This window comes from Dreissena polymorpha, chromosome 7, assembly GCF_020536995.1.
Source record: "Dreissena polymorpha isolate Duluth1 chromosome 7, UMN_Dpol_1.0, whole genome shotgun sequence".
NCBI lineage: Eukaryota > Metazoa > Mollusca > Bivalvia > Myida > Dreissenidae > Dreissena > Dreissena polymorpha.
In genome coordinates this window covers 1124784-1136368 of record NC_068361.1, presented here as the reverse complement: position 1 = coordinate 1136368, position 11585 = coordinate 1124784, and the positions used below count along the sequence as shown (strand labels likewise).

At 33.3% G+C, this 11585-nt stretch overlaps 2 protein-coding genes across 2 annotated transcripts; one reads left to right on the top strand and one right to left on the bottom strand.

Annotated features, from left to right (window-relative positions):
- Positions 1-452: 452 nt before the first annotated feature.
- LOC127840173 (uncharacterized) lies at positions 453-3239 on the top strand. Its single transcript, XM_052368669.1, has 6 exons — positions 453-621; positions 878-925; positions 1415-1471; positions 2156-2185; positions 2359-2428; positions 2688-3239. Exons 1-6 carry the CDS (start codon positions 477-479, stop codon positions 2833-2835), a joined length of 498 nt encoding a protein of 165 aa, XP_052224629.1. The 5' UTR covers positions 453-476; the 3' UTR covers positions 2836-3239.
- A 77-nt stretch (positions 3240-3316) lies between these two features.
- LOC127840167 (putative nuclease HARBI1) lies at positions 3317-7649 on the bottom strand. The gene is made up of 6 exons (XM_052368664.1): positions 6979-7649; positions 4796-4897; positions 4466-4543; positions 4212-4318; positions 3889-4079; positions 3317-3591 (listed from the first exon to the last, which is right to left on the bottom strand). The coding sequence occupies exons 1-6, from the start codon at positions 7511-7513 to the stop codon at positions 3588-3590; spliced, it is 1017 nt and encodes a 338-aa protein (XP_052224624.1). The 5' UTR covers positions 7514-7649; the 3' UTR covers positions 3317-3587.
- Between the last annotated feature and the right edge of the window lie 3936 nt (positions 7650-11585).

Genomic DNA, 11585 nt, shown 5'->3' with positions numbered 1-11585 from the left:
TCGGTCGTGCGTGTCGCACGATTGACGACGTGAAAGGTATGCGAACGCCAACATTGATATTTTTCGGCCATTCGTTAATATGAGATATGTAAATATATGTATTTATTAATACTTAACTGATGTATTTAGGTGTTAGTATTCCACATGCCGAAGTCGAAGAACAACGTCCGTGCGCATGTAATCATAGCGCCGTTTGAAACGCAATATGAATCCGTATACAATTTCTAGAGACTATTATATAGAGATTATGCATAATTACAAAAATTTATAGAGCTTATTGTCATTCCTTCAATTTCAGAAATGAACAATTAGCATTTTCCGTAAATATCTGACAAGTTTCAAATTGCGCGAGTGACTGATTGTAATATGTTGCCGAGATAGAATAAGACACAATTATGTAATCAGTAATTTTATTGTGTGTTATTTATTTAGAAAAATATCGGAAAATGGTCTCGAAGGCCAGAGAGTCGCTTGCGATGGAGCGAAAAAACGCCCGGCAAACGGGTGGCGGACAACCGATGAAAGCCGCAGACACGGTAACGATGTCAATCATTGAAACAATGAAGGAAACGCCGTCCTTCAGTGGGATTCCGGGTGCTTCTCAATCCGAAACCACCATCGGTATGTGACCACCCGCGTACTTAATTATTTAAAAAAATAACTATATTGATTATGAAAGCTCCACTGCAATTGTACCTAATTTATAAATACAACACACTTAGATTATACCTAAATCATAAACCACTGAAAAGAATTACACTGTCGAGTGCGTAATTTTTCTGTGCCAGCTACATACATGTATCTAACTATTCTTACCTTTCATTCAATATATTCACATAATTCCATTTTAATCCATACATATTTTTATTCTCGTTAGGTGCAGTGCGCAGCGCAACAGGATTTGTTGAGCTGCTCCAACTGGATGGTAATTAAATCCAATTTATTTTAATTTCCTTTGCAAGAAACAAAACACATTCCATGTGCCTCCATGTCGCTTAAAAATCACACTGTCACTGATAAACATTACACGCTTCTATGCATAGAATTTTCTAGATTGTGTAGTCTTTTGGAAGAGTTCATTTTTTTCGTAGGTTAATTGATACTAAAATAATCAATACTATGTACGCAAATGCCTTTAATGATTAGCGAGAAATTGGCATTATAATCGTACTATTAATATTCTTTCTTGCAAGTATGCTTATAATCTGAGAAATCATGCGTTTGTTTATAAAAGTGTTACATGCTCTTGTATGTGACATCTCCACGAGTCCGACATTGGCGTAGGTCAGTTTGCCAAGGCAAATGAGGCTACTTAAGGGGAATACATAATATTGTTACTTTTAATAATATTTAAATATATTTATAAATCATTTTTTATATATATTTCAATGATGTTCATGTATTTACATTTTAGACTTCCTCAACTTTGCTGACGATATTCGTCCATTCGACGATGATGAAACAGTAAATGGTAAGTTATATTGTTACTTTTACTTTTTTAAATACATGACTTTGTAATAGCAACATGTCAAGGAAAGTTAGATAGCTTGTCATTAATGTTCACTTTCATCCAACAATGATAAGCAATTAATATGGAGCATTAAGAAAAACACACAAATGACATTACATAACAATTTATCACTCAATAAATCAAGTATTATTTATTTATTGTTGTACATGCATCAAAACATGGCTTTAACAATAGTAATAATTTACTTACACATTTATACAAAACAAAATTTAACATTTTGAAATCAGTGATTTTGTTTGCCCAAAATTACAGCCTCTTACAAAATGTTTCCCAAATGCAAAAAGTTAAAAAAAAGGTTGTTTCTTAACAGCAAAAAGTAACTTTTTTTCCAATTGTTGATCCACAGTCACAATTTTTTATTGCACTGATTTGTTTCAAGCTTTTAAAAAAACAAGTTGCACAGCTTGACTACCAACTTTTGAAATTGAGTTGCCCAGGCCAAAATCTACTTGCCCCGGGCTCATGGTCAACCACTAATTTCCATCCCTGATGCAGTTATAAATAATTGATATACTGTTGCTCTTAATCATATTGACTATATATGTTTAAAAAAATCACAGGAAATTATAATAAGTTAATATTGTTTTCTAAATTATTAATAAATGATTTCATTTTTTTTTCCAGAAACATCAAAAGACAGCAGTGCAGATCAAGGTAAATATCATAATTGGCTTATACAATCAAGAAACGCCTATTGACCACACTTATGAAGTTAATAAGATAAGTTAAATGCATTAAATTAAAGTGTTTTATTCCATAGAAAATATTGAAACTTAACATTGTAAATAAGTATTTAACAAGATGTAAAATAAATATCTGCATTTCAGTTCTTAGTGTGCCTGTTCATGTGAATAATAAGGAAATTAAACCAAGCAGGAATCCAGCTATTGGTAAAAGGTATATCCTAATTTTTTTCTCATTTGTTACATATTCAAACTTTGTGTAATAATTTCATTTATTCAATAAATTTAATAATACCATTAAGGCAATCAAATTTAAATGGGAAAAATCTTAGACCTTACTTAGATTTAAAAATCAACATAAACACTGCAGATGTATGACATAATAAATAAGATTTTGTTATTAAGTTATAATAACTTATTATTTATAAATGTTTATGGTAAAAAATGCTACAAAGCACTTTCCTATAAATCAGGAAAGAGCAGACCCTGAGGGAACTGCAGATGGCATATTATGCTGGATCCATTGCAGTTCAACAGGAAAAGTTGCTACTTATGAAATCCCAGAGAGAGTTTTTTGAGGAGGGAAAGCTCATGATGGCATTTGCCAAAGACAAACTGTAAAAGAATGTCATAAAACAACATTTTTTATCATTTTGAAAAAAAAAAATTTCTAAAAATGATAATAAATGATACAAATTCCATTTGTAGCCGGGGTTTGTGTAAACAACCCAATGGGTTTTAAGTTCCAAGTTTTTAATATATGTGAATGATGGTCAGTGACCAAGACTTAGTGTAGAAAGTGGCAATTGAAAATAGCCAACTACAACATCTACCTCTTGCAAGGTTTTACATAAAAGTGACTTAACATTTAGTTACTATTTAAAATTATATGGATGAACATGAAATAATCTCACAATAAACTCAAAAATGTAAATAAAGTAAGTTAGAGAGTAGACACTCAGTTGTAGACAGTGTTTACAAGGTGCATGAGAAAATTCCTGACCTATATTTAAATACATCTGTTCAATCAGCTGATGGCTGACCTAGTTGTCAGTTAAATGTAAACATAATGGATCTCTATAAATATGCACAGGGAAAATAATCAAAATTATTAAACTATATATTTATGAACACACATTTTAAAGACTTGTTTTGTCTTTATCAGATGTAAATGAACACACATTTTATAGACTTGTTTTGTCTTTATCAGATGTAAATGAACACACATTTTATAGACTTGTTTTGTCTTTATCAGATGTAAATGAACACACATTTTTAAGACTTGTTTTGTCTATGTCCGTACATCAGTCTGAATACTATTACGCCATACATAGATCAAGTCACCCATGGTGCCTTGTAATGTCCGTCCGTCTTCATCTGCAATTTATGTTATTTATTGATGATTAGTTTTATTACTCATTATTATTGTTATTAATATTGTTATAAATATTATTATTTATTTATGTTATAAATGGTTTTTTAATATTCAATATTATTATTAATATTATAATTATTGTGCATTGCTTATTAATGTAATGCTTTTGTTCATTTTTAAGCTAGATTTAAACAGCCTTTTAGTTGCTAAGTTAAGTAAAATATTTTTAACAAATTTATTGCACATAGTCATAACATTTGTTTCATGTATTCTTAGCATTGAATGAATTATTTTCAAACCTGAAATAGTTTGCAGTTATTGCATCCCTGATAGCCTGCCCGTCAGGGTTACCCTCAAGCTGGACAAGTGGTGGAGGTTGAGGGTCTTCTTCCTCTGGGAATGCCTCCCTCTCACCCCATGCCTTAGCGAGATTGTGCAATACTACACATGCCAGAATTATTTTTGTTACCTTGCCCGGCTTCATTCGTACCTTAATGTTTAAAGAACATTATTAAACATTTTTAAATTAAAATAAGTTAATTTAGTGCATATTTTTAGATATTTCATAATATTAAACATAAATGTTTTAGTGCTTATTAACACATTAATACTTAATTAATACCTCTCCATGAAGGACATGAAACCTCCGCTTCAGTACACCGAATGCTCTTTCGATAACATTTCTTGTCTTTGCATGTGCGTCATTGAACATCTGTTGCTGTGGGGATCCTGGTGTAAATATGCTATAGTTACACTATTAATTTCAAACATATAACATCAAAATGAACTTAGACATGTGTTATAAGAAAAGATTCAGTACAATGTATTTTGTAAAGACCGGTAAATGGATAAGGTGTTCAACAGAGAAGCACTCACCAGGATGCAGGTAAGGTGTCATGAGAAACTTCCTGCATGGATAGGCACTGTCCCCTAACACAATTCCATCCTCCAAACCTTTGAACAGAACAATTAAACAACAATTACAGAATGATCCTCTTCTAAATGTATATAATTTTTGGGGGATTTCAAAGGAACGTTCCCAGTGGGGTTCGAACCCATGACATCCAGTTCGCTAGGCGGACATCCATTACGCCACGGCGAATAACCTTTTATAAGTATACATTTATAAATGAGAAACAGGAACATGCAGAACAATAAATGTAATAGCATTAAAAAAAATCAATCCATTTTAGAATATGCGCTTACCATGATGATGGGCTTCCAAATAATCAGATAGTACTGAGGTTCTGAAAACATGAGCATCATGAGTACTTCCAGGCCATGTGGCATTTATGCTGGTGAATACACCTGAAATATGATTACATAGAATATAATGTATGCAATTTAACTTTAGACATTCCGTTGCAGTAAATTATTCAAATAGTATGATACATCTTATTATTAAAATGTAGCAAGAAAATAATTCTTTGTAGCCTCTTTTACTGTATATTCATGCACTTAAGAGTGAAATTGACTTTTTCTACTGAATGAAAAGAATTTCACCACAAGTGAGACATTTAATTAGACATATTATATCTTTCCAACAAAAGTATGGCAAAATAATTTACAACGCACACCCTAGCAACCACTAATTTGTCTGTATCTTTCCTATCAATCTGCTCAATCAACATTTTTATAGGAAAACATAAATCTTTTGAAGTAATTTTGATATAATCATTAAAAAATATATCTTATAGACTAATAAACACAAAAACACTGTTTAAAAGTGAATATTTTCAAAATTATTGTTTTTTCTCTAACAAAATCTAAAATTCACATGTTTTTAACCAAAATAGAACATCTATGTTGTATGTTTTTTAAATAAGCATTACTTACTTAAGTTTTTTCCAGAAAAATGTCATAATGCTGTCAGGTGTAAATCTAAATCGTCGTCGTATTTCTTCAGGGTCGTCAGTTTCCGTAAATCTGTCTATTCGTCGAAATTGTCTTGGTCGTCTAGCGTTCGGTATGTCAAAGTCAGCCATTTTGTTAGCGCGTTCTTCATTTGGATAAAGATAACCGACGTCAAATATCTTGGCTAAATCTTATCCAAAACTTAACCAGAACGTGAACCGTTTTGGATAACTATTTTTTTATACAATCGCTAACCAAAAAAGATATCCTAAAATTGAAGATAACCAAAAGTTATCCGCTGGATAAGAGTTATCCATATTTATACAATTGGCTGCGGTATGTCAAAGTCAGCCATTTTGTTAGCGCGTTCTTCATTTGGATAAAGATAACCGACGTCAAATATCTTGGCTAAATCTTATCCAAAACTTAACCAGAACGTGAACCGTTTTGGATAACTATTTTTTTATACAATCGCTAACCAAAAAAGATATCCTAAAATTGAAGATAACCAAAAGTTATCCGCTGGATAAGAGTTATCCATATTTATACAATTGGCTGCAAACCACCAAAAACTCACGTTTTTAGTGGCCATTATAGTCATATGAAACAATATTTTGAATATTGAAGAGATTGATGAGCGCAATGACGTATCTGTCGATCGACATCCTGCTTCCAGACGTATGTGAAAACTACGAAGAGGAAGGCATACTTCTACTTATGTTAAAGTAACATTACTACTCAAAATCAACAAACATTTCGTACAATATTTCGTAAAATAAAGCTAAACAGTTAAAAATCAGTGTTCCTTAAGGCCATTGTCGAAATGTCAACGCCAGATGTGGTCTAGTAAAATAGATGTTTGTGGATACAAAATGCTCGTTTTATTATGGTTTTAACATGGTACCATTTTAGTGTTCGTGTGACGTATCAATAGATATATTTTGTGAATATTTTGTATTTTGTAAAAGTGAATATTTTCAAAATTATTGTTTTTTCTCTAACAAAATCTAAAATTCACATGTTTTTAACCAAAATAGAACATCTATGTTGTATGTTTTTTAAATAAGCATTACTTACTTAAGTTTTTTCAGAAAAATGTCATAATTACCAAAATAAGGGGGTGGATGAATTTATAGGGTTGGATGAATAGAGAGGAAAGAAGGCTATTAGAATTCCCTGTCTTGTGCCTCTTTAATACAAAGGATCAGACTATATTTTAATCATGAAACAGACTTTACCTATCTTTATTTAGAATCGTTACGTCATTTGAACTGAGTACATGTGAGTTTTTGGGCGCAAAATATGCATTACACTGTGGAAATTTGGACTTAAAGGACGTGTGTTAAAAGAAAAACTGAATAATAAAAAATCGTACCAGATCATAAGTAAGTGTTACGGAATCTTTGATCTGGTGTGTAAAACAGCAGGATGCATATAAATATAAATAAATGGATTTATAAAATGAAGGGATACTCAAACTTGAAGGTAAGAACTAAAATTATGTTTTGAATTTTTGTGTACAAATTGATAAATACCTCGATGGTCGCACGTTGCCTGTACATTGACACTGTGATAGTGCTTTCTGTTCACATATTGCTCCTCGTGTTCATTGGGAGCAATGATGCGAACGTGCGTTCCGTCGATCGCCGCAATTACAGACGGAAATCCAGCGATTTTGAAAAAATTCTGTTTAATAATTGATTTATGTCTGTCCGTCGTCGGGAATTTAATTGTTTGGTCTTTCAGGTCACACAGTTCGTCAGTTACTCTGGTCACTACCCTTGAAACCGTGGCAATGTCCACCCCAAAAGTATCCCCTATTAATTGCAAAAAATTTCCAGAAGCAAAAAATCTCAGTGTTATCAATATTTGCTGCCTCGGTGTCAAGGGTTGATTCCGTCCAGTTGGTCTCTCAAGTCTATGTCCGATCAGTCGTTCTATGCGGTCAATGCTGTCAGGTGTAAATCTAAATCGTCGTCGTATTTCTTCAGGGTCGTCAGTTTCCGTAAATCTGTCTATTCGTCGAAATTGTCTTGGTCGTCTAGCGTTCGGTATGTCAAAGTCAGCCATTTTGTTAGCGCGTTCTTCATTTGGATAAAGATAACCGACGTCAAATATCTTGGCTAAATCTTATCCAAAACTTAACCAGAACGTGAACCGTTTTGGATAACTATTTTTTTATACAATCGCTAACCAAAAAAGATATCCTAAAATTGAAGATAACCAAAAGTTATCCGCTGGATAAGAGTTATCCATATTTATACAATTGGCTGCAAACCACCAAAAACTCACGTTTTTAGTGGCCATTATAGTCATATGAAACAATATTTTGAATATTGAAGAGATTGATGAGCGCAATGACGTATCTGTCGATCGACATCCTGCTTCCAGACGTATGTGAAAACTACGAAGAGGAAGGCATACTTCTACTTATGTTAAAGTAACATTACTACTCAAAATCAACAAACATTTCGTACAATATTTCGTAAAATAAAGCTAAACAGTTAAAAATCATTGTTCCTTAAGGCCATTGTCGAAATGTCAACGCCAGATGTGGTCTAGTAAAATAGATGTTTGTGGATACAAAATGCTCGTTTTATTATGGTTTTAACATGGTACCATTTTAGTGTTCGTGTGACGTATCAATAGATATATTCGCAGGAAATTAACATGGAATTTATTGTTGTCACAAATAAATAAAAACGAGCATTTTGTATCTACACAAATCTATGTAATCATACCACATCTAGCGTTGAAATTGTGGCTATTGCTATAAGAAACACTGATTGTTTAGGTGTTAACTTTATTGTACGAAATACTATACGAAATTTTAGTTGATTTTGAGCGTTATAGAGGCTTTAACTTTTTATAAGCTCTGATTTATGAAACACACATTAGCGAAAGAGATACACGAATCTGCCGACAAAAATGTTCATTTTAATAATGGAAAGAAAGTGCATTTTAAAGCTTGTAATACATTTTAAATAATAGTATTGATAGCTCAAAATATATGGTTTTTACTGAAAATATTTTTTTCTTGGAATAAATACAAATTTAGACACTCTCACACATGTTGATTGCTGTTTTTTACCTGTTGGATAGGCGAATAAATACTAGATACATGCTCTCTCTCATGTTGTTGTGTTGTTGTTTTTTCAGCCGAAATTTCGAAATCAAACTTCTTTAACACAATTAATTAGGTACTTTCTATATGACCATAAAACTATTCATACGTATTCTCGTAATTTAAATGGTTTTCATTCACTCTCGCGCCGCCATTCTCTTTACGCAATATAAGCGCTTCGATTATTCTAGTCCTTTGCTCTTGCAAATAAAAAAAAGTCAGACCACAATATCCCATTGTACTTGTTTGATTCATATCGTAAATCTTGCTTAAACAAATAGCTTTACTTTAATTGACGGTTCCGTAACCCAAGAGTTATTTATTTTCCGTGATGATGCCGTATAATGTACGTGTATTCCGTTTTTATTTTGTAAAATTAATGTGCCATTTAAGTGAATAGCTTTTAACTTAGTGTGAGGTGTTGGATATCATATATCATCTATGTTCTTGTCCGTCACTATTCGTTGTCTTATCGCTAGTAATAAAATCTCTAGTTATCTACTCTGATTATCCATCTCTACTCTGATCTTTTAGCAACGAGTGCCACAAAAGGTACTGAAGCCAAACGAAAGTTCGACCCTATTTATACCGGTAATAAGATAACGTCATACGCAAGATTCAATGAAATACATCATATTACTATTAAAGCACATTTTCAATCAATACCGTCACAATATTAAACATTCAAGATGACGAAAGGAGAAAATACCACGAAATACTTGAGAGATAAAATGTAATTTATGACAAAGGTAATCATTATAATATGATGAATCAATAATGATTACAAAAGAATGTGCATTTTAAGATTTGTAATAGATTTTTATTAATCGCATAGACAGATAAAAATATGTAGTTTTTACTAAATAAAATCATTTCCTTTGAAAAATACAACTTTTTAAACAAATTAAATGTTGTTTGCAATTGTTAGACGGGCGAATAAATACTAGAGACATGCACTCTCCCACGTTTGTTTGTTGTTGTTGTTTCAGATAAAGACTCGTTATCAAACTTCTTTAAAACAATTAAGTAGGTTCTTTCTATATGACCATAAACTAGTCATACGTTTTCCCGCGCCACTAGTCTTTCTACGCAATTTAAGCGCTTCGATTATTCTAGTCATTTACTCTCGCCAATAAAAAAAAAGGTCAGACCACAATGACCCCATTGTACTTGTCTGATTCATATCGTACATCTTGCTTTAACAAATGGCACAATTAAATTAATCGAATGTGAAAAGGTGACTATGTATTTGGAAAAGAAAAAATGCAATTCAGCCAGTCGACAAACACGAACAACTGCTTTGTAATAAAGCAAATTAATCGCTCGTTTAGATGTACCACTTTTGCTTGTTTATTTTGTCATTTTTCTATGGCTAAATATTGTTGTAAATTTCAATCGAGTGCCATCAATCGTGTGTTGATTATTCTTGCGTTAAAAGAATTATTTACTTATTGGAGTCACAGGACCACAAGCATGAATGTACATGGTCTTTTCTAAAATTAAAGTTTTTTAGTCGTTTTACGGTTCACATAATAACAAAAGTATAAAATCTGCTCCGTGAACTAGTCTCCCCTCAGGGTTGTATAGAAGACAAACTTTATCTCATTAATTGTAAAAAGCAGACGATTTCATCACAACGTTTGAAACTTGGATATTAATTCCACGAGTATCCTCTGTTTGCATTGCATCAGTTTGTTTAAGTTTCCCGCAAACTAAATCATATAACTGTACTGTATATGGTTTGTTTATATTTCAAAAACTCAGAGTGTTCAATTCACGACGACCCTCTTTTGCTATGGTAATTGTATCTACTTTTCCTCACAATACAGCGTTTCAAAGGTATTATATTTTGATAAAATATCTGAATGAACCTTTCAGACAGTCCTCGTATGCAGTAAAATGGTCATAAGTGAACCGTCAGAAGTTGAAACAATTGCGTATTATCACATGGCTGGGTTCATGTACATGTCCTTCCCACTTTCAGTGGCTGTCCGAAGGTTAACTGTACATCGCAGTGAGGTAGGGGATATGGTGTCCACCTAGCGGCCTAGAGGTCACTGTCTCGATCCCCTCTTTCAAAGCGTTCTTTAGATCCACCCTTACTCCCCCCCCCCCACACACACACACATACCAGGACTGAAAACGGAATCGAGAACGTTTGCGATAAGCCTTAGGCTTTGGATGGAATCGAAATAAAATAGTTTACCGGTAACCTTTAACTTTCATCGGTATTCGCATTACCCGCAAAGCGCAACCGATAGATGTAAGGAAATCTGGGGGTCAACGACCGACGTGTTTTTGATTTTTCCGACACCCAAAATGTTTTAATCTTTTAATTAAATCAATACTCGCACCCACCGCTGGGTTATATGTTCAGCTGCAGCAACCCAAATATAGCCGCGAACAGGCTGACTACGACCGGTTTAGCCCATCTTTCTTTATAACAGAAGCTGGCGGGCGCCATTTACTCATTTGCGACAGGGCATCACACGCGTACTGAAACGCCCACATCGCAAACGTGCGCCCTTTAACGCCCACACAGCATTCGTTGGAGCGTAATCACTTATAGTCTGAGGAATCATCAATAAAGTTTTAGCGTCGTTAGTACTTTCATTATGTTTGAAACTTGTAAACAATAAATCATCTAACGATGATCAAATGGTTCAGGCGTCTTCGAAATTAATAAAATTAATAAAATGATGGACGAGATGTTAAATTTGACGTGTAAAATCAAAACACCAGACGTTTATTTATCATTGATCATTTCTAATTAATGCAGGCATCTTATATAAAATACCACGTAGCTGAAATTAAAATGAGAAATTTCTTTGTTCGCTGACCGAGAACGCAACAGTTAGTCTGAATAGGGGGAAACTTAGATATCGAATATGGACGATAAGGCGGTGGTTTGGAAAATTGTGATTCGATCTGTGGTATTACTGGCCGTCGCTGGCGTCGGCCAAGTGGCTTCACAAACGCCTAATCAAGCCACCTCCACACAGGACACCTATACTGCCC

Excerpts from the sequence above, each read along its gene's own strand:
- LOC127840173 (XM_052368669.1), top strand. The coding sequence starts at position 477 with ATGGAGCGAAAAAACGCCCGGCAAACGGGTGGCGGACAACCGATGAAA. Across the intron at positions 622-877 it reads TCAATCCGAAACCACCATCG|GTGCAGTGCGCAGCGCAACA; the intron begins GTATGTGACCAC and ends TATTCTCGTTAG. Across the intron at positions 2,186-2,358 it reads AGACAGCAGTGCAGATCAAG|TTCTTAGTGTGCCTGTTCAT; the intron begins GTAAATATCATA and ends TCTGCATTTCAG.
- LOC127840167 (XM_052368664.1), bottom strand. The coding sequence starts at position 7,513 with ATGGCTGACTTTGACATACCGAACGCTAGACGACCAAGACAATTTCGA. Across the intron at positions 4,544-4,795 it reads TTTGGAAGCCCATCATCATG|GTTTGGAGGATGGAATTGTG; the intron begins GTAAGCGCATAT and ends TTCTGTTCAAAG. Across the intron at positions 4,319-4,465 it reads GACACCTTACCTGCATCCTG|GATCCCCACAGCAACAGATG; the intron begins GTGAGTGCTTCT and ends TATTTACACCAG.